Genomic DNA, 19,729 nt, shown 5'->3' with positions numbered 1-19,729 from the left:
TTATCACTAAAGAAAGGAACTTGGTTGAGTCAAACATAGAAAAGACGTTTTACAAAAGAAACTGGTATTTAAATTTTGATTCCATTCCAGAGTCAAGATTATTTTGTAAAGATTTAGGTAACTTTCTTTTTTTTTTTCTTTTTTGAGATGGAGTTTCGCTCTGTCGCCCAGGCTGGAGTGCAGTGGCACAATCTCGGCTCACTGCAACCTCTGCCTCCCGGGTTCAAGCAATTCTCTTCTCAGACTCCTGAGTAGCTGGGATTACAGGCACCCACCACCACACCTGGCTAATTTTTGTATTTTTAGTAGAGATGAGGTTTCACTATCTTGGTCAGGCTGGTCTTAAACTCCTGACCTTGTGATCCACCTGCCTCAGTCTCCCAAAGAGCTGGGATTACAGGCGTGAGCCACTGCACCGACCTAGATAACTTTTTAAAACCTTTCAGACGGTACTGACTTCCTATTATTCTTCATTCAATTATTTTTCACTGATTTTTCTGGGTGGTATGAATAGAAGTTCACAACAGAGACTTTTTTTCCTTCCTCCTTCACCTCATGAGTGATGTTGGAGGTATGGTATTTACCATATTTCATACACATGCATCATTTCTCCCTCTGATGAATACACTCCATTTATGTTCCAAAGATACCTGGTCACTGTAGAGCCCTCACCTGGGTGTTTTCTATGCCTCCTCCTTAGGATGCCTAGAACTCAGAACGTCTTTAACAGATATTGGTGAGTTGAAATTTGTAATGGTGGAGAAAGGAAAAATGCCTCCGTTAAAATATATTAAACCACTGGTATCCAGCAATACCTTAAAACATCACTGCATCACACATGTGAAGCCCTCCACAAGTCCTGAGTCTTCTCAATGTAGAAAGGTTACACAAAATTATCCAAATCCAAAGATTAGGCTGGGCACGGTGGCTCATGCCTGTAATCTCAGCACTTTGGGAGGCCGAGGAGGGTGGATCACCTGAGGTCAGGAGTTCAAGGTCAGTCTGTCCAACATGGTGAAACCCCGTCTTTACTAAAAGTACAAAAATTAGCTGGGGGTGGGGGGGCGGGGTGGGCACCTGTAAACCCAGCTACTTGGGAGGCTGAGGCAGGAGAATCGCTTGAACCCAGGAGGTGGGGGGTGCAGTGAGCCGAGATTGCATCATTACACTCCAGCCTAGGTGACAAGAACAAAAAACTCCATCTTGAAGAAAAAAAACAAAACAAAACAAAGATTAAAATACCCACTACTTTCCCTAGAATTTTTTTGTTTAAGTGGCTAGACAATTCTGCTTCCACATGTATGAGCAAACACTCCATTTCAAAACATCCTTTTTGATGGTCTAACCTGCTCACTGCTGATCATTTCAATAACCTTCCAAAATGCCTGATTGTAAGTGAGTACAGTTAAAGTTGGTGTGCAGGAAATGTAGTAGTTGCTGGTATCTACTTTAACCCTTTCTCACCTTACTTTGTTCCTTAAGAGAATAATAATGAATAAGATAATCAAAATTCAGTTTCCATAAATGAAGAGCCTAAATGCATGACTAGTCAAGGAAGAATTATGCTCCCATATAACAGACCATTAATTGAAATCAATTCTTCAAAGAACATAATTAACAAAGAAATGTCCTTTTAGAGATAAGGAGGAAATCCCCCACCATTGGACAAGAAGCTTCTTACCTTAGAAAGGAAAAATAAAGGTTCATCTCTGTACCCTAGCCTTGTGTAGACAAACACAGGCAGAGCATAATCATGAGATGTCATGGTGGAGATCCTCATGGATTCATGCACCCGAAATTTGGAGAAGCGCAAAATGTTTTCACTGTCTCCAAGGGATTTCCAGACACCGATAGAAGGATATAAAGCAGCACTGCTGTTCCAGAGCCAAGAGAGCTCATTGTTCCTCAAGACTTCGTCTTCTGGGCATGACCCAGTGTAGTTTGGGGCATAAACGTTATAATTGTGGCAATCAGGATATAAATAATAACCCCAAAGGCCTTTGGGTCGGCTCTTAATTCCCAATTTGATGGTTTCCTTCATGAAAGCTTTTGCACTTTCTTCAAAGGTCACTTTGGCTAAATATTCAATATCGGTAGCTGATACATTCTTTCCCATATCGGAAATAAGCTTTCTTGACTTCTGTCTGTAAACATCTTTTGCGTTCCAGTTCCGGGCCCACTGTGGTCGCCAATATTCCCAATCTATAACAGCAAGTCCACTGAAATCTTCAGCAGGGATGTAATAATTAATATCTTGGTCAGCTTTTTCCAGATGTACTCGTAAACTTATGTTCTGTGGGAGACCTCCATTAATGGGGACCCCTTGTGATGTATACCACGGATAGTATCCCAATCTGTTGACATAAAATATAGTGACATTTTGCCCCCTGGCCTTGGCCAGTGGGCTTCCAATCACAGGAAACATTTTCAAATTTAGTCTTAAATTATATTTTATCAAACACTGATCTGTTGGAGCATTCCAAGCAGCTATAAAAGGTTTCCTTTGATAAATTGGAAGTCGAGCAGGTTTTAGACAAGAGATAGACTTCAGAATAAAAAATGTAAGGAGCCATGAAGTGAGATGTACTGGTTGAACAACACAAAGCTTTAACTGTCCTTCAGATAATACTTTCATGGTAAGATAAAAATCTTATGTTATCTTCTGCTTTAGTGCACTCTAGAAGACCTGTGGAGAGATTTAATTTTCTGTTAGTCATAGTTTTGAGGAAAAAGACTCAAATAATAAATAGATATTATTATTATATATGACTATTTGTAAAGTGTATCACTTAAAGGTCTCAAAGAGGCCTGTAAATAAATTGAGATATAGAAGCATATGTAGAGACGTAGCTTCTATTCAGGGGCAGGAAATGCAATTCAACAAACATTCATGGAGCACCAGACCCCATGTCCAGAAAACAAAATGAATAAGATGTAGTCCTTGCCTTTAAGGAGTTCATGATCAGATAAAGATGTGAAATAATATTTACCATCATTTTGCAAAACTCATCAAATCCCAGGCATTGTGCTTAACTGCTTTGTAAATATTTTTTTTTTAAACCTGTAATAACTACATAAGGCTTATAATTACATTTCCATTTTACAAATGGGGAAACTGAGGCTTAGAGAGATGAAAAGGCTTGCCTGATGTCACTTTATATGGAAGGCAAGGTGACGTAAAATTTAAATAATAAAAATGCATAACAAGTACTACATGATAATTTATTGGAGCAGTTACTTCTGGGAGTAAGCAGTAGGTAGGAATGGAAAGGAAAGTGATTTGAGTGGCAAGAAATTAAAACCAGCCCAACTGTCCCAAAGAATAGATATTTTGGGTTTCTTCTGAATAAACTTAGAAATTGACCCTCCCAGGGTAAAACTTAAGAAAGTTATATTTGTCTTATCTGGGTTCCTTTCTCGGTAAACCAACCATCAAGCCTCCCAGAATGTTTCAAGGAACTGAAACTTACCAGATTATCACATCTAAACAATGAGACACCAGATGCCTCACTCATCATGATTGCCTAACTGACCACTTGCCTGTTGACCAAGTCCTCTTTCTTACCCCTCCTTAATTCCTGTTTTCCCACACATAGTTACTTTTCTTCCCTACTTTATAGACCCCAAATTTTAGTTGCTTGGGGAGATGGATTCCAGACCGATCCTTTATTCTCCTTGGCTGCAGCACCCAAATAAGGCCTTCTTCCCCAGCAATACTCCTTGACTCAGTGATTGGCTTTCTATGCAGCAAGCAACAGGACCTAGACTAAACCTCTGGTGTAACAGAATGTCTCGGGGAAGACACTGGAGTTAAAAGAGAAGATAGAGCCAGGCAGGGTGGCTCACGCCTATAATCCCAGCACTTTGGTGAGGCCGAGATGGTCACAAGGTCAAGAGATCAAGACCATCTTGGCCAACATGGGGAAACCCCATCTCTACCAAAAATACAAAAATTAGCTTGGCGTGGTGGCACATGCCTGTAGTCCCAGCTACTGAGGAGGCTGAGGCAGGAGAATCACTTCAACCTGGGAGGTGGAGGTTGCAGTGAACCGAGATCGCACCACTGCCCTCCAGCCTGGCAACAGAGCAAGACTCAGTCTCAAAAAAAAAAAAAAAAAAAGAGAGAGAGAGAAAGAGAAGATAGGTAGGTGTTTGGATAGTAGAAGAGGGAAGACGATAGTGGCTACTTTGTCAAGTTATTTTTTAGTCATCTCTTTGTAAAACTACTACGAAATTATTTTTGTAAAAGCTCATCAAAGGGTTTGATGGCATAAAACATTTGCAGTCTTGTGTGTCATTAAGATGAAAATGCATTGTGGTTATGCCTGATGCCTAGTGAGATTAAGGTGTCCAGTAGACATTTGTCCTTTGGCTGTGTGCTCCAGATACAGACCCCTTTCCTCAGTAGTCAATTCTGCACCATAAGTATCTTGGAAGGCAAAGCCCATATTTCATTAAATAAGCCAAAATGTCCCAGCCTTCCTTGCAGGTTTGGTATTGGTCTATGACTGTGGTCAGTCCAATTAGATGCATCCTAATCTAGGCTTTGAATTTGGATATTGAGATTCAAGGAGGCTGAGGTGACATTGCCAGTGGTGACGTAAATTCCAGTGTCAAGGAGCAGCAAGCTGGGGCATCCAGATTCTGAACCTGATGTCCATAATGTTACTGTTAAGTGGAGACATTGTCCTCAAGGGATACCGCCTTTCTGCTCAAGTAAGCAAGGTTTGTTTTGGTTGCTTACAACCAGGAACTCTGATTTATACAGAAGTGATATGGTTTGGCTGTGTCTCCAGCCAAATCTCATCTTGAATTGTAGCTCCCCTATTCTCCCTGTCATGGGAAGAACGTGGTGGGAGGTAATTGTATCACGAGGGTGAGATTTCCCATGCTGTTCTTGTGATAATGAATAAGTCTCATGCGATCTGATGGTTTTATAAAGGGTGGTTCCCCTGCGCATGCTCTCTTGCCTGCCGCCATGTAAGATGTGACTTTGCTCCTCCCTCACCTTCTGCCATGATTGTGAGGGGTCCCCAACCATGTGGATCTGTGAGTCCATTAACTCTCTTTTTCTTTATAAATGACCCAGTCTCAGGAATGTTTTCATTAGCATTGTGAGAATGGACCAATACAAGGTGCTTTTGTGGCTTGTAGTAAAGCCTGTGCTACATGTTGTGTGTAATTATCATGTCTAACCACCAGGTGTCACCAGCCAAACCTCATAGTATTTCTCAGGCCTTGGACACTGCTGTAAAAAAATTTTAAGTAATTCACAAAACTTCCTCCAAAGACATTTAAGAAGGCCTAAGTAAACGGATAAACACAAAACACCAGTTTTTAAGAGCTATAGAGGTAGATATTTTCATTTATTGAATAAATATTCTCCTCCATGCACAAAGCTGAATAAGATTACCCCACTTAGTAGCATGAAATATATCATACTGCAGCTCTAAATTATGATTTGAAGAGAATAGTATTTTCAAGGGAATCTAATTTTATGAGTAAGAAAAATTGTGGTACTCAAAACTTCCCCTTCTCTTTGATTTTTTATTATATTTTGCCTCCAGGTAAGAAAAATAGATTTACATATGCATTCATTAATAGAAGGGGGAAGAAGCTTTTCTTTAAATTTAAAATTGAGTTATATTAGAAAAGACTATATTTGTGTACCAAAAAAAGAAAAATCTACCCTGCCAGACACTTCCTGCTTTGGTCTCATTCAAAACATAGTTTTCCACTGACTATTGTTTCCCCTTTGGTCGGCTCCCTCATCACCACCATAGAACATCCTGGTTCATTTATTACAAAGTTACCAAGTGATTCTCTTCTCCTATCCTGGAATGTTATTATTGTTCTCAGTGTCTCAGGGAAGACACTGTAGTTGAAAGAGAACTGGTGAACTGTTTGTTCTGGTGAACTGGAGGTGCACCTTACATGGCAGATGGTAGACATAGCTCCTGATAAAATGTGTGGGTGCACGACCAAAAAAGGCAAAATAAATAAGTAAAATCCTGTGCCCGTGTCTTCTGCTTGCTGTATGTCAGGTTTCTGCTTTCTGTGCAGCCAGGTCAGGGCACTGGTGTGCCCTCCTAGTTAAATATGGCTTGTTGGGAGGAGATCCCCTCACGTGACCCCTCTCAGACACTGTTTTCCCTTCCCTGTCCCACCATGCAATCTCTGTTTCTCTTGTCCTTCCTTCACCAAGGAACCTCCCCAAGCCTGCCCTTCCAAAAGTGCCCTTTGCTTCAGAGCTTCCCTAGACCTCTTTCCCTCACCCCACCTATGCCATTAAAATCCCCACTGCTGAGCTCTGCCTTATCTTGACTAGTTCTTGTAGCATAGCAACCTGTGCAATTATCCACAGTTAACCATATCACCAGCAACAGCAACCTTCCTTTTCTTTCTCCCTTCCCCCTTCCATAATCCGCCTAGGAAAATGTGCTCCTGTAAACAAACCTCTCAATGACAATGTTTAGAAAGAGTTAGCAAGACATTGGAGGTAGAAGTGAATGAGGAATTTAACCTGGACTTGTCCCTTAAATTTTATTGCCCAGGTTTCTCTTCTTAGAAGTAAGGTCTGTTCTGGGAATATATATGAAGGACTAGTTCCCTTCCTTCAACAAGGAAACTTCTGTGAAGACATTTTAAAGGCCCCTGAACAAATGATTTTCAATGAAATGACATACTCATTAAAGCCATAGGTAAAGGGAAGTAGCTTTCTCCTGACTCCTCCTCTAGTGGAAGGAAGTGAGGAAGGTTTCGCTGCTATTATGTTGACCTTGGTTTCATAGTTCTAATCTTCTTACCCTGACCAGAGACAAATGTGGCAAAAGCAGCAAACAGACAGGGCCTATTTCAGGTCGGCTCAGGCACCTCACCTCATCACTGCCCCTTCCTCCTGACAGTGAAGGAGACAGTGAAGAAGGTGGCAGGAGCGATGTTCTTTTGAGGGAGACAGGACCACCATGTACAGCTACAAGAGTCTGCAAAAAAGCCTCTATCTCCTATCCCCTACTTATTCCTATCTCCCTTCTCACTCCTTCCCCAAAGAAGCTTACTTGCTTGTGATAAATTAAAAGAAAAAAAAGAGCAACCCTTGGCATTCAGAAACTGTGAGTACTACACTCACAGCTAGGCTGCATAATGCTTCTCTTAATGTCACAGAATACCAGTCTGGACAAGTTTACTCTCAGACCATAATAAAATGAGACAAAGCCAGGCCACTTTTAAATATTGTCTAAGATCAGAAAAGAAGGTCACTGTGCAACCCACAAAATACCAAACATCCCTCTCTCTTGCTGAATGAATGACTGCTATTCTTTACCCAATCACAGGAACGCCTCTGCTTTCTGACAACATCTAATCTAGAGAAAATCCCTGCCTTCTTAGACTCTTCACCAAGTCACTCAGCCAAAACCTAAATCATATGATAGTTTCCTCCTAATACCCTCTTACTGAGACACCCCATGGCTTCCCATGGTGTGCACCCTCCCTTCCCACAATAACTGATAAAGCAAACTAATTTAACTGCAGGTGTGCTCCTGGTGGTCTTTGGAGCACTGACATTGTATGAAGGCAGAGGCACTTAGTGTTCATTCTTATAAGAATTCAGAAAATTTTTATTGAGCATCTTCTATGTACCAGGCTCCCTTCTAAGTATTAACAATACAATAGTGAGCAAAACAAACAAGAGCCCCTGCCCTCACTGAGTTTAAATTCTTGTAGGGGAGGAAGATAATAAATAAGAACAGTAAATAAAATATTCAGTATGTTGCAAATTATGATAACAAAGAAAAATAAATAAGGCAGGATTTGTTCCTAGATGGTAACAAGCCTCACTGATCCCAAGGATAATAGGAGTCAGCCTGGAGGATGTCTGGGGAAGTATGAGGGAAAGCAGGTGCAAAGGCCCTGTGGCAGAGCATGTCTGCTGTCTCTAAAGACCTTTGAAGAGGTCAGTGACTAGGTAAAAGGAGCCAGAGAGGAAAGAGTGAGAGTCTTGTTGGGGCTTATAGGTACTCAGGCTTTCACTGTAAATGAGATGGGAAAGATGTGGTGGGCTTTGAAAGAAGAATGACATTATCTGCCGTGGGCTTAACTGGATTCCTCTGGCTGCTGTGTTGAGGCAAGCCTGAAAGGGAAAAGACACAAGAGAGAAGCAGGAAGACTATAAAAAGCTCTTGCAATAATCTAAGACAGAAATGAGAGCAGTTCAAACCAGTTATTTATGAGACCATAATATTTTAAACAATCACCACAAAGGAAAAGGATATTATAAATCAAGAAATTAATTGCACTAATTTGTTTTCATTTTTATTGCAACTCTAAGTGCCTGTTCTCAAACACCCAGTGCGATGTTTCTTAACTTTACACAGCATGGTGATCCACACTGATCTTTACGATTAGAGTGAATGCTGTGGAAAAGTTTTTCAAAGCATATACTCCCTTCTTAATATTCAGGTATTAGTGAAACGAGTTGATTTTCCAAATCTACGTGTCTTCTATTTCTTTTTTCATGATATTGGGGTTCTGTTTTAAAAACCTTTAAGATGCCAAGTGTCTGCTCCTAAAACCGTGAGAGTTTGAAGAAATATCCCGAAGGTCATGGTCCCTAAGGAATTTAATAAATGCACTGTTTTATTTCCAAGCCCTTAAGGAAAGTACTGACCAAAGTGATATTTTGTTGCCAGAGATGAAAAATATATATACTCATATATATTTATCAGACTGAGAGACAGAGCAGAACCATGAAGTTCAAAGCTATGTGCTCAATTTTGCAGAACTAATTGCCAACCTATTTTCTAATAAAAGCTTATTACAGCAACAGCCAATAATAGGCATCTATTTTTTTCTCTGATGAACTTTTTCTCTTTTGAAACATCAATGCTCTGCAAGCTGGCTCTTTAGTATTCCAGCAGAAAAAGCAAAATATTTTAATGTTAGAGGTTTCTCAATTAAGTATTTTTCACACATTTTTCTTAAAAACTTGTTGCCTATGGGTTTATAATATAATCTACTCTATAACAGTATTTCTTTAAGGCCCATAATTCATCATTAGATACTGAATTTTATGATAACTATTTTATGTTATTATCAAAGAACACAGTGTCCCTCCATCTGAACTAATTTTAGAACTCCTATACTATCTTGATTGTATAAAATTGTTTCCAGTCTTCTTAAATATAGGCTTAAGTTTTGTAAATATGTGAAAATGACTATTTCAGCATCACTTTTGCTAATGGTAAATTCACTATATTATTCAATCTGAAAGGCCTCATTTTTAATGAAGCAAGCAAATTTTGTAGTTTTAAGAAATACAACCTGAAAGAGGTTTAAATTATCTTTGTATAAAAGTATACACTTGGTCTTTGTCTAAAAGTATTACTCCTCTTTTAGGACTTGAAATTTCTTACAGCCAAGATCAACAGATTTCTTGGAAAAGCACACTAAGTCTTAGGATCACATTTTGAATAAAATGTTCCCTCTGTCAACCTGTTTTTAACTAAGTTCCTTAAGATAACATTAAGTTGATTTATGTCTTCAGGTTTTTAATTAAAGTTGTTGAACTAAAAAGCCATCCAGTGGTCTGCGAAATGTTATTTAAGTCTTTCCAATGTCCATAGTCAAGATTACAACTTAAAATACTTCCCTCCCCATAAAAATGACCCAAGCCATTGATTAGGAGTGTTGGGATACTAGTTAGAGTTATCAGACAGAAACTAGAGATGGGGAGCTGAGTCCCCAACCTCAGGCCTGAGGACCAGAACAATATTTAAGCAGGAGAGAGTTGGATCCCAGTTCCCTAGATCCTAGCTCTCAATGTTAAGAGTACAAGACTGGAGAGGAAAGGCAAACATTTCAGAGGTCAAAAGCTGTAGCCAGATCACATTGTCTTGTCTCTGGTAAACACGGCTTAATTTCAAATTTTGCCTCGGTCCTGAATGGAGTGGCTTAAAAACTAGGGTTCCCCTGGCTTTACAAATGGCAACCTATCATCTATCTCTCTGTACAAGCATATATATTTTAGCAGGATAAGAAATTTGAGCAAGGTGAAATGTGCAGGAATTGACTCCAACCTGAATGAAGAAAGAGTACATTCCTAGTGGAAACAGAAGACTGGAAATTTCTATCTGAATTATCAATGAATAAAACCTTTCACCAAGAAATTCTGCTTCTATGTAATTCATTGTAGCACTTCTTATAATTAGGAAGACAAAATTAATGTCTTCCTAATTCTTATAATTAGGACAACAAAATAAATGTCTACTGTAAGGCAAAGGCCACATAAGGCATGGCCTCGTATACAGTGGAATGCTATGCACCTATAACAAAGAATGAGGTTTCTTCTACATATTGATAAGGACATTCACCAGTTATTAAAATAGTCTTTAAAATATGTATTTGTTTTACATGTGTGTCTGTACACAAGCTACAAATTTTAATAAAGTGTGTATAGATTGTTGCCATTTTTCAAAGAAAGGAATATATGCATACATATATATACACACACACATACACATACACACACAAATTACATATGTACACAGTATAATAATTTGTGTACTGAGGAATATCTCTGGAGCTATATTAGTCTGTTCTCACACTGCTATAAGGAAATACCTGAGACTGGGTAATTTATAAAGGAAAGAGGTTTAATTTACTCACAGTTCCCTATGGCAGGGGAAGCCTCAGGAAACTTACAATCATGGCAGAAGGAAAAGGGAAAGTAAGTGCCTCCTTCACAAGGTGGCAGGAAAGAGAAGTGTTATGAAGGAGGAACTTTCAAACACTTATAAAACCATCAGATCTTGTGAGAACTCATGCACTATCAGAAGAACAGCATGGGGGAAACCGCTTGCATAATCTGATCACTTCCCTCCCTCCACACATGGGGATTACAGGTCCCTCCCGCAACATATGGGATGATAATTTGAGATGAGATTTGGGTGGGGATACAGAGCCAAACCATATCAGGAGGGATACTCAAAAAAGGTTATATTGCTTGCTTCCAGGGAAGAGAACAGGGTGGCTAAGTGAGAGAAGTGAGCATGGGCGAGATTTATTTGAGAAGGAAGTTCTGTTGGGATTTTGTAATACGTTGCTGTAACAGCTAACTCAAAACCATCAATCTGATTTTAAAAACTCAAAGTTCTTTGGATATATAAGAGAAGATGCAAATCGATTCTGACTACAGTATAAGGAATCAAGTTTTCCTAAAGAAAGTTACATCTCACTTGCATTTTGTTATGAAGATCATTTTTATAATTTTATTTGAGAAATTGTATGCTCATCTGCAATCTGACAAGAACATCCCTTTTCAGGAAATAAGAATGATTTTTTTTAATGGAAATGAACACTATCAGCCAGAGCTTTAAGTTCAGGCTCTATTCTGACATTTGATTATTAAAAGCTAATTATTGATTGGTTACTATCTATGGTAAAAGAAAATTAACAGTGGTTAATGGTTTAGGAGGTGTTCGGTAGGAACACTGATGATAAGCTTGAAGAAACTGATTAGTATTATTATTCTCCACAAAATGTAATGCACAATACCGGTGAATTATTTAATACAAGTGGAAAAATATACTTTACAGTAATAGGCCTTCTCTGATTGTAAACAAGGCAAAACTCTAGTTACAACATATAAAAGTATGCGGAGAAATTGGATATGAAAAAATGATTGTTCTGTCTTTTTTATCTTTGACTATATATTAGTTTTGGTGATTTATTCAGCCTAATTTTAAATAATTCAGGGAGCTAGATTGCTTGTTAACTTCTTCAGCATCAGATAACTTTTATCCTTGGATTTTCTTCAATTCCATTTTATTTCATCACCCATACCTTTTTGATGAAGACTAACTTCTGATCTTATTTTTTATTCTTCAATGTCTATGGCATTGTTTTTATTTCTTTTTATTCTTCCCCAAACTTTTCTAAATCCTTCTCAAATCTGATTGCTTTCTTTGAATTATGTCCAACTACCCTGGTGTGTTTACAACACAAAATATCTCAGTGCAATATAACAGAAGTCAGTAAAGAGTGCAGGTTAAAATCTTACACTCTGGAGCCAGTTACCATAAACAGCACACTAGAAGAAGTTTCATTATTTTTCCTATTCAATTTTTATTTCTATTGTTTTAAGTTGCCTTCCCAGCATATCACAATACTGTCTTTAGGGGCAGAGGAGTGCAATGATGATAGTAATGGCATTTTATATATCTAAACATAGTATTGATGTCTATTCTGTTCTTATCAACTAAAGTCTCAACTTTTGAAAATTATATTTATGAACTAGAACTTAAATTCTAATTTATAAATATGGGAGAGGATCTTGCACACTACCCTTTCCCCATTCCTCTCTGCACCCTTGCCTTTCTCTGTTTGACATTTTCACATAAGACAGATCTTCTAACCTAGACAGCAATCCTATTATATGGCTCAATGGACGTCTTATGTCCACTATGCGCCGACTACCACATATTTGATTAAGTCATGCCTGAGTTTGTAACGCCTTTTGGCATTGCACCTAATGTTTTCTACCTAAAATATCTCTGTCAATCTTCATTAAACTTGACTATGAGATTTCAAGCCCATCAAATTAAGCAATCTGAGAAGATTTTGGCTTATAAAGAGCTGGTTGGATTATGTCTGTATATAATTTTCTTCACTTTTTGGTTTACATCTTACATGGTTGCTACACATACATTTCTTTTGTTTGTTTGTTGTTTGAGATAGAGATAGGCTGAAGTGTGGTGGCACAATATCAGCTCACTACAGCCTCGATCTCCTGGGCTCAAGCAATTCTCCCACCTCAGCCTCCTGAGTAGCTGGGACTACAAGTGTGTGTCACCATGCCAAAGTTAATTTTTATATTTTTGCAGAGACAGGGTTTCACCATGTTGCCCAGGCTGGTCTCGAACTCCTCAGCTCAAGTGATCCACTTGCCTCAGCCTCCCAAAGTGCTGGGATTACAGGAGTGAGCCACCACACTTGATCTACATAGACATTCCATATCTCCATTTAAGAGCCTAGTTTTCCACTTCAAGTACACCTTCTGGATAAATGATGATGTTCTTGATGTTGCAACTGAATTGTGCCAATCAGCCTGATCATTACCAGGTTTAAATAACAAATAGTATATGTTATGTGACCAACTGAATTATGTTTTGTTTCTATTTAAAAAAAAAAGAAAGAAAGAAAGAAAGGCAGCTGGCAAGATGGCCCAATAGCAACAGCTCTGGTCTGCAGCTCCCAGTGAGATCAATGCAGAAGGAGGGTGATTTCTGCATTTCCAACTGAAGTACCTGGCTCATCTCATTGGGACTGGTTAGACAGTGGGTTCAGCCCATGGAGGGCAAGCAGCAGGGTGGGGCATCACCTCACTTAGGAAGTGCAAGGGGTTGGAGAATTCCCTCCCCTACCCAAGGGAAGCCATGAGGGACTGTGTGGTGAGAGACAGTGCTATCCGGCCCAGCTGCTATGCTTTTCCCACGGTCTTCGCAACCTGCAGACCAGGAGATTCCCTCAGGTGCCTACACTATCAGGGTCCTGGGTTTCAAGCACAAAACTGGCAGCCATTTCAGCAGACACTAAGCTAGCTCCAGGAGGTTTTTTTGTACCCCAGTGGCACCTGGAACACCAATGAGACAGAACCATTCACTCCCCTGGAAAGGGGGGTGAAGAGAGAGAGCCAAGTGGTCTAACTCAACGGATCACACCTCCACGGAGCCCAGCAAGCTAAGATCCACTGGCTTGAAATTCTTGCTGCCAGCACAGCAATCTGAAGTCAACCTGGGATGCTCAAGCTTGGTGAGGGAAGGACGTCCACCATTACCCAGGCTTGAGTAGGCGGTTTTCCCCTCAAAGTGTAAACAAAGCCACTGGGAAGTTCGAAATGGGTGGAATCCACCACAGCTCGGCAAAGCCACTGTAGCCAAACTGCCTCTCTAGATTCCTCCTCTCTGAGCACGGCATCACTGAAAGAAAGGCAGCAGCCCCAGTCAGGGGCTTATAGATAAAACTCCCATTGCCCTAGGACAGAGCGACTAGGGGAAGGGGTGGCTGTGAGCGCAGCTTCAGCAGACTTAAATGTTCCTGCCTGCTGGCTCTGAAGAGAGCAGTGGATCTCCCAGCACAGTGATCAAGCTCTGCTAAGGGACAGACTGCCTCCTCGAATGGGTCCCTGACCCCTGTGCCTCCTAACAGGGACAGCTCCCAGCAGGGGTCAGCAGACATCTCATACAGGAGAGCTCTGGCTGGCATCTGGCGGGTGCCCTTTGGGATAAAGCTTCCAGAGGAAGGAGCAGGCAGCAATCTTTGCTGTTCTGCAGCCTCCTGGTGATACCAGGCAAACAGGGTCTGGAGTGGACCTCCAGGAAACTCCAGCAGACCTGCAGAAGAGGGGCCTGACTGTTAGAAGGAAAACTAAAACACAGAAAGCAATAACATCAACATCAACAAAAAGGACACCCATGCAAAAACCCCATCCAAAGGTCACCAACATCAAAGATCACAGGTAGAAAAATCCATGAAGATGAGGAAAAACCAGTGCAAAAATGCTGAAAATTACAAAAACCAAAATGCCTCCAAAGTATAACAACTTCTCACCAGCAAGGGAACAAAACTGGATGGAGAGTAAGTCTGATGAACTGACAGAAGTAGGCTTCGGAAGGTGGGTAATAACAAACTCCTCTGAGCTAAAAGAGCATGTTCTAATCTAATGCAAGGAACCTAAGAACCTTGATAAAAGGTTACAGGAACTGCTAAGTAGGATAACGAGTTTAGAGAAGAACATAAATGACTTGATGGAGCTGAAAAACACAGCACGAGAACTTCATGAAGCATACACAAGTATCAATAGCCAAATCAATCAAGCAGAAGAAAGGATATCAGAGATTGAAGATCAACTGAATGAAATAAAGTGTGAAGACAAGATTAGAGAGAAAAGAATGAAAAGGAACAAACAAAGCCTCCAACAAATATGGGACTATGTGAAAAGACCAAACCTATGTTTGATTGGTTTACCTGAAAGTGATGGGAAGAAGGGAACCAAGCTGGAAAACACACTTCAGGATATTATCCAGGAGAACTTCCCTAACCTAGCAAGGCAGGCCAACATTCAAATTCAGGAAATACAGAAAACACCACAAAGACACTCCTCGAGAAGAGCAACCCCAAGACATATAATTGTCAGATTACCCAAGGTTACAATGAAGGGAAAAATGTTAAGGGCAGCCAGAGAGAAAGGTCAGGTTACCCACAAAGGGAAGTCCATCAGGCTAACAGTAGATCTCTTGGCAGAAACCCTACAAGCCAGAAGAAAGTGGGGGCCAATATCAACATTCTTAAGAATTTTCAACCCAGAATTTTATATCCAGCCAAACTAAGCTTCAAAGAGAAGGAGAAATAAAATCCTTTAAAACAAGCAAATGCTGAGGGATTTTGTTACCATCAGGCCTGCCTTACAAGAGCTCCTGAAGGAAGCAAAACGTATGGAAAGGAAAAATGGTACCCACCACTGCAAAAACATACCAAAATGTAAAGACCATCAACACTATGAAGAAAATGCATTGACCAGTGGGCAAAATAACCAGCTAGCATCATAATAACAGGATCAAATTCACACATAAAAATATTAACCTTAAATGTAAACAAGCTAAATTCCCCAATTAAAAAACACAGCCTGGCAAATTGGATGAAGAGTCAAGTCCCATTGGTGTGCTGTATTCAGGAGACCCATCACACGTGTAAAGACACATATAAGTTCAAAATAAAGGAATGGAGGAATAAGCAAAAAAGGCAGGGGTTGCATTCCTAGTCTCTGATAAAACAGACTTTAAACGAACAAAGATCAAAAGAGACAAGGAAGGCCATTACATAATGGTAAAGGGATCAATTCAACAAGAAGAGCTAACTGTCCTAAATATATATGCACCCAATACAGGAGCACCCAGATTCATAAAGCAAATTCTTAGAGACTTATAAAGAGACATAGACTCCCACACAATAATAGTGGGATACTTTAACACCCCACTGTCAATATTAGACAGATCAACGAGACAGAAAATTAACAAGGATATTCAAGACTTAAACTCAGCTCTGGACCAAGTAGACCTAATAGACATCTACAAAACTCTCCACCCAAAATCAACAGAATATACATTCTTCTCAGTACCACATAGCACTTATTCTTAAATTGACCACATAATTGGAAGTAAAACATTCCTCAGCAAATGCGAAAGAACATAAATCATAAGAAACAGTCTCTCAGACCACAGTCCAATCAAATTAGAACTCAGGATTAAGAAACTCATTCAAAACCACACAACTACGTGGGAACTGAACAACCTCCTCCTGAATGAATTCTGGGTAAATAATGAAATGAAGGCAGAAATAAATAAGTTCTTTGAAACCAATGAGAACAAAGACACAATGTACCAGATCTCTGGGACACAGTGAAAGCAGTGTTCAGAGGGAAATTTATAGCACTAAATGCCCACATCAGAAACAGTAAGGATCTAAAATCGACACCCTAACATCACAATTAAAAGAGCTAGAGAAACAAGAACAAACAAATTCAAAAGCTAGAATAAGACAAGAAATAATTAAGATCAGAACAGAACTGAAGGAAATAGAGACATGAAAAACCTTTCAAAAACACAATGAGTCCAAGAGCTGGTTCTTTGAAAAGGTTAGCAAAATAGACTGCTAGCCAGACTAATAAAGAAGAAAAGAGAGAAGAATCAAATAGACACAATAAAAAATGATAAAGGGGGTATCACCACTGATCCCACAGAAATACAAACTACCATCAGAAAATACTATAAACACCTCTATGCAAATAAAGTAGAAATCTAGAAGAAACAGATACATTCCTGGAAACATACACACCCTCCTAAGACTAAACCAGGAAGAAGTCAAATCCCTGAATAGACTAATAACAAGTTCTGAAATTGAGGCAGAAATTACTAGCCTACCAACCAAAAAAAGCCCAGGACCAGAAGGATTCACATCGAATTCTACCAGAGGTACAAAGAGGAGCTGGTACCATTCCTTCAGAAATTATTCCAAACCATAGAAAAACAGGGAATCCTCCCTAACTCATTTTATGAGGCCAGCATCATCCTGATATCAAAACCTGCCAGAGACACAACAACAACAACAAATTTCAGGCCAATATCCCTGATGAACATTGATGCAAAAACTCTCAATAAAATACTGGCAAACTGAATCCAGCAGCACATCAAAAAGCCTATCTACCACAATCAAGTTGGCTTCATCCCTGAGATGCAAGAGTGGTTCAACATATGCAAATCAATAAACGTAATCCATACATCAACAGAACCAATGACAAAAACTACATGATTATCTCAATAGATGCCGAAAAGGCCTTCAATAAAATTCAACACCTCTTCATGCTAAAAACAATAAACTGGTATTAATGGAATGTATCTCAAAATAATAAGAGCTATTTATGACAAACCCACAGCCAATATCATACTGAATGGGCAAAAGCTGGAAGCATTCCCTTTGAAAAGCAGCACAAGACTAGGATGCCCTCTCTTACCACTCCTATTCAACACAGTATCGGAAGTTCTGGCTAGGGAAATCAGGCAAGAGAAAGAAATAAAGAGCATTCACATAGGAAGAGAGGAAGTCAAATAGTCTCTGTTTGCAGGTGACATGACTGTATAGAAAACCCCATCATCTCAGTCCAAAATCTCCTTAAGCTGATAAGCAACTTAAGCAAAGTCTCAGGATGCAAAATCAATGTGCAAAAACCACAAGCATTCCTATACACCAATGATAGACCAATGGAGAGCCAAATCATGAATGAACTCCTATTCACAATTGCTACAAAGAGAATAAAATACCTAGGAATCCAATTTACAAGGGATATGAAGGACCTCTTCAAGGAGAACTACAAACCACTGTCAAGGAAATAAGGGAGGACACAAACAAATGGAAAAATATTCCATGCTTGTGGAAAAGAAGAATCAATATTGTGAAAATGGCCATACTGCCCAAGGTAATTTATAGATTCAATGCTATTCCCATCAAGTTACCATTGACTTTCTTCACAGAAGTAGAAAAAACTACTTTAAATTTCATATGGAACCAAAAAAGAGCCTGTATAGCCAAGACAATCCTAAATAAAAAGAACAAAGCTGGAGGCATCACACTACCTGACTTCAAACTATACTATAAGGCTACAGTAACAAAAACAGCATGGTACTGGTACCAAAACAGAGATATAGACCAGTGGAACAGAACAGAGCCCTCAGAAATAATGCCACATATCTACAACTATCTGATCTTTGACACACCTGAGAAAAACAAGCAATGGGGAAAGGATTCCCTATTTAATTAATGGTGCTGGGAAAACTGGCTAGCCATATGCAGAAAACTGAAACTAGACCCCTTCCTTACACCTTATACAAAAAATGACTCAAGATGGATTAAAGACTTAAACCTAAGACCTAAAACCATAAAAACCCTAGAAGAAAACCTAGGCATTACCATTCAGGACATAGGCATGGGAAAAGACTTCATGGCTGAAACACCAAAAGCAATGGCAACAAAAGCCAAAATTGACAAATGGGATCTAATTAAACTAAAGACCTTCTGCACAGCAAAAGAAACTATCATCAGAGTGAACAGGCAACCTACAGAATGAGAGAAAATTTTTGCAATCTACCCATCTGACAAAAGGTTAATATCCAGAATCTACAAGGAACTTAACAAATTTACAAGATAAAAACAAACAACCCCATCAAAAAGTGGGCAACTGATATAATAAGAAACTTCTCAAAAGGTGACATTTATGCGGCCAACAAAGATGAAAAAAAGCTCCTCATCACTGGTCATTAGAGAAATGCAAATCAAAACTACAATGAGATACCATCTCACACCAGTTAGGATGGCAATCATTAAAAAGTCAGGAAACAACAGATGCTTCAGAGAATGTGGAGAAATAGGAACACTTTTACACTGTTGGTGGGAATGTAAATTAGTTCAACCACTGTGGAAGACAGTGTGGCAATTCCTCAAGGATCTAGAACCAGAAATACCACTTGACCCAGCAATCCCATTACTGGGTGTATACCTAAAGGATTATAAATCATTCTATTATAAAGACACATCCACAAGTGTTTATTGCAGCACTATTCACAACAGCAGAGACTTGGAACCAACCCAAATGCCCATCAATGATAGACTAGATAAAGAAAATGTGGCACATATACACCATGGAATACTATGCAGCCATAAAAAAATGAGTTCATGTCCTTTGCGGGGACATGAATGAAGCTAGAAACCATCATTCTCAGCAAACTAACACAGGAAGAGAAAACCAAACACCGCATGTTCTCACTCGTAAGTGGGAGTCGAACAATGAGAACACATGGACACAGGGAGGGGAGCATCACACACACGGGCTGTCAGGGGACAGAGGGCTAGGGGAGGGACAGCATTGGGAGAAATACCTAATGTAGATGACGGGTCGATTGGTGCAGCAAACCACCATGACACATCTATAGCTACGTAACAAACCCACACATTCTGCAGATGTATCCCAGAACTTAAAGTATAATTTTAAAAAACTTTGTTGAAACATCAAATGTAGTATTTAACTAATCATTAATTTGCATGTATTTTTTAAAAGATAATTTGTTGTCTACTTTGGTTTCCCACTCACATGGTGTGAGAACTGTGTTGCACTTGGATCTTA

General features: G+C 39.5%; 1 protein-coding gene across 3 annotated transcripts in view; it reads right to left on the bottom strand.

The window, feature by feature from the left end:
• The window catches only part of LOC101150470 (hyaluronidase-4), a 121,506-nt gene that overhangs the window by 14,896 nt on the left and 86,881 nt on the right, over positions 1–19,729 (bottom strand). For all 3 annotated transcript variants that reach the window (XM_055347351.2, XM_063708756.1, XM_063708757.1), the window contains one exon: positions 1,682–2,686. In XM_055347351.2, the coding sequence (XP_055203326.1) occupies positions 1,682–2,635 (954 nt within the window). In that variant the 5' untranslated portion in view covers positions 2,636–2,686. The remainder of the gene's footprint in view (positions 1–1,681; positions 2,687–19,729) is intronic.

Source organism: Gorilla gorilla, chromosome 6 (assembly GCF_029281585.2).
Source record: "Gorilla gorilla gorilla isolate KB3781 chromosome 6, NHGRI_mGorGor1-v2.1_pri, whole genome shotgun sequence".
NCBI lineage: Eukaryota > Metazoa > Chordata > Mammalia > Primates > Hominidae > Gorilla > Gorilla gorilla.
This window is presented reverse-complemented; position numbering and strand designations above follow the sequence as displayed.